Source organism: Myotis davidii, unplaced genomic scaffold (genome assembly GCF_000327345.1).
Source record: "Myotis davidii unplaced genomic scaffold, ASM32734v1 scaffold97, whole genome shotgun sequence".
NCBI lineage: Eukaryota > Metazoa > Chordata > Mammalia > Chiroptera > Vespertilionidae > Myotis > Myotis davidii.
This window is the reverse complement of record NW_006289392.1, coordinates 4,404,237-4,407,809: the sequence shown is the minus strand read 5'-3', so window position 1 is coordinate 4,407,809 and position 3,573 is coordinate 4,404,237. Positions and strand designations below refer to the sequence as shown.

Sequence of the window (3,573 nt, the reverse complement as noted above, 5' to 3'; positions counted from 1 at the left end):
CCCTGCGTGGGGCGGAGGACAGCTTCCATGGTTTGTATTTTTCCAAGAGGAGGAGGCAGTTGCAAGAACAGTGTGAGTCCCTAAAACACAGCCTGACACTAACCCCGTGCGTCGGGCTTTCTTCCGGTTACAAGTGCTTTCGGGCACCCGCTCTGGACAAGGCGTGTCGTGGGCTTTTGCAAAAGAGGAACCCAGGGCCAGAGAGGCTGAGACCAGAACAAGCTCCCCAGGTCACAGAGTCCAGGGCCAGGGCCGCAGCCATGTCTGGGGCGTCCTCTGGGCAGCGCTGTTCAGCCACCCGGGGCATCTGGATGTCCCGCCCAGCCCGGCACCCGGGGTTTCTCGGGGCCCAGCCCCCGTCTCTCCATCACCTGTCCCCCCAACCCCGCTCTGGCCCAGCAATATCGAGCCCCGGCTGCACACGCCACAGCGCATCCTCCGCTCCTGAGAAGGAAAGCGGTTTCTCTCGCTCAGAATCTAATTTCACGCCTGAGACTCGCTGATTAATCCCCTGCCCCTCCTCCGCGGCCTGTCAGCCCCTCCGCTTGTAAATTCCGCGCGTGCCACAGAATTTGTGTGTTTTGCATCAATTAAGTGTCACATTGAGTAATTCTTCCCTGGCACCGGGTTTGTTTATCCCAACCATTCCCACAGGGGGCGGGGTTAGAGCCGCAGAAACTGGCAGGCAGGGAGGCCTGAGAGCAGTTGCCCTCCACATCCGTCCACACGGTGGTACCACGTCTGCACGGCGGTGCCATGTCCATCGAGCTCTGGCACAAATGTTGCCATGTTGTCTACAACAGCCTGACGAGGGCTGGAGGCAGCCCTCCCCTCCACCTCCCGTGCAGATGAGGAAGCAGGTGCTGGGGGACCATGCGCTCCCAAGGGCACTGGTGACCTGTGACCCCGGTGTCTGCAGGGTCTCCTGTGTCCCAGCGGGGTTCATGCGAAAGCAGTAGGAGGTGGGAAGGGAGCAGAGCCTCTAGGAAGTCCTGCCCAGGAGGAGAATGTCCGCCCGGTCCCCTCCGGGGGAGCTGAGCTGGGACGAGGGACTGCCTGAGCCCAGGCGGCTCCAGGGGCTCCGTCACCCTTGAGTGCGCTCAGCATTGGATGAGTCCACCTCCATCCCACTTGCGGAGCCAGGTGTGGGCGACCTGGGTTCTGCTCTGGGCTCTGCAATCTGACCCCGGCAGGTCACTGCCTCGCTCCGGTCTCCGGTCCTCATCCAGGGGAGCCCGCCAGGCCCCTGAGCCAGCGCCGCGGGTCCCTGAGCCTGGGAGGCTCCGCAGCGGGGGACCTGCCGCCCACGCTGTGTGCCCTCCTCAACCTCCTCAGACACCTGCTCAGTGCCAGGCCCGGAGACGCAATGGGTCCGCACTGCCCCGAGGTGCCCTCAGTCCTCTGGGCGGTGATACAGGCCTGGTGCGCGCTGCTGCTGGCGAGGGCCGTGCGGGTGGTGACAGTGACTTCTCCTGGGAGAGGTGGGTGGGTGGGAATGGGAACCCCCCTTTTCACACACTGTGCACTCGCCCACACCTTCAGGGGTATATATTACACTTTCAAGTGTTTCTGTAAAAAGAGGAGATTTTGTTTAAAAATAAAATGAAGGGAAAAGGAAGCTCTGGGAGGCGGACCTGCAGGCACAGTGGAGCGCTGAGAGGAGGTGGGAGCGGTGTAGAGGCCAGGCCAGGAGAGCGGTGGGAACTAATCATGGGGCCTTGGAGCTCAGGCAGGAGTGCATTGTGCCCTGTGATGCAGGGGAGCCTGAGGAGCTGTCACAGCAGGGAGGCGCATGGGAAGGAGCCCGGGAGGCCTGGCAGGGTGAGCGCCAGCCTGAGCGAGCAGCGGGCACCACTCAGAAGTGGCACGGCCATCACGCACGGACCTGCCTGCTCAGGTTTTGGGCCTCGGAGTCCGGGGCTCAGGTCCTGCGCCACTGCCTTCTCTTGGTTTGGAAAAGCAAACAGTGGATAATTGTTGGGGGCAAAGAGGCTGTTTGCAGAAGGCTTAGCTTCCAAGCCCTCTGGGTGCTGGGGAAGTGCACTATCTGCCCGACTGCTGGTGGGGTGACGGGACAGGGCAGGCGATTGTCCCCCATCCTGAGGGGCACCCACAGGCCAGGCTGAGGCCCAGACCAAGCCTTCCCCATCATCGCCAGCCCCAGACATCATGACGCTCATGTCACAGGGACGCGCTGCTCCCGAGGCCTGCCAGCCTGCGGGGCTGCGGTGTGAGGAGCTGCGCACTCTCCCTCCGCACCTCAGGCTCTTCCCTTTCCCATCGTCGTCTGTCTGTCCTTCTAGCTGCATCAGCCTGTCTTTCCCCAGCCCCTGCTCCGGCCCCAGAGTCTCAGGGCCTCTGTCCAGCAGGAGCGGGAGAGTTTGGGCAGCGTCTGGCTCAGGGAGACACGAGAACCCTCGCACACTGGGTGTTGCTCCTCTGGGCACCAGTGGGCAGCAGGGCCTGCTCCGGGTGCTGCCTCCCCTCCCCCAGCCCCACGGCACCGAGCCCAGGGCCAGCCGGGGCCACCCAGACACTCTGCCTTCCAGACCCTGCCGAGTCAGTCCCCGCCATCCTGGACAGCTTCCACTCCCAGGAGGTGTGGGCCGGCCACACCGTGGAGCTCCCCTGCACCGCCTCCGGCTACCCCGCCCCCGCCATCCGCTGGCTCAAGGACAGCAGGCCCCTCCCGGCCGACAGCCGCTGGACCAACCACGTCACAGGGCTGACCATCAGCGACCTGCGGACCGAGGACAGCGGCACCTACATCTGTGAGGTCACCAACACCTTCGGCTCAGCCGAGGCCACAGGCACCCTCACGGTCATAGGTGAGTGGGAGGCTGCTCTTCCAGCCCTGTCCTTGACAGTGGCCTTTAAGAGCACGAAGAGGGGAGGGGAGGAGCCTGGGGTAGCTATGCCTGCCTCTGGGCCGCCCTGGGGAGAGTCTCCTGGTTGGGAAAGGCAAAGCAGACCTGCCTCTGGCTCCAGCATGATGGGCAGGTCACACCCCGTGACCAGGGCCCTCGTCTGTGAATGGGATCGTGATCCCTGGCTTCCTACCTCCCAGAGGTCACAAGGTCAGATGGGCCAAGAGGGTGATGGGGACAAGCTTGCAGGGTTTCTGGCTTGTGGAAGGAGACGGTGTCTGTACGAAGGGAAACCAGCGGACGTTGCTGCGTTAAAGAGAACAGAACTGTCCCATCAGGCACTGGTGGAAACAGCCCAGGCGTCCTTCAGGGGTGGTCCTTCCTCTTCCTGCCCAGCTCAGGGCCCCAGGGGAGCAGAGAGGCCCTGGGTGCAGAGGGGAGGAGAGGCAGAGGGCTGATGCCAGGGGAGACCCCTGGAGCAGGATTGGTGAGGCCCAGGGCATCCTCTGCACCACCCCTCTCTCCCCTACCGCCAGCGGCCCGGCCTCCGACTGCCCTCTGTACGTGAAGAGGCCCTCCTAGCTCTGGCACCGAGTGCGACTCTGAGTGTCTGCTCTCTGGGCTGCAGGGAGCTGCTGGCAGTAGTGGGGCCAGGATTCGGAGACACTCGGGGGGGTCTCACTCCCGTAGGGCAGCAGTGGCCTGA

The 3,573-nt window shown here is 63.8% G+C and overlaps 1 protein-coding gene across 1 annotated transcript in view; it reads left to right on the top strand.

The window, feature by feature from the left end:
- The window catches only part of DSCAML1 (Down syndrome cell adhesion molecule like 1), a 112,627-nt gene that overhangs the window by 9,906 nt on the left and 99,148 nt on the right, over positions 1-3,573 (top strand). The window contains exon 3 of the mRNA XM_015562464.1: positions 2,550-2,828. Coding sequence (XP_015417950.1) covers positions 2,550-2,828 — 279 coding nt within the window. The remainder of the gene's footprint in view (positions 1-2,549; positions 2,829-3,573) is intronic.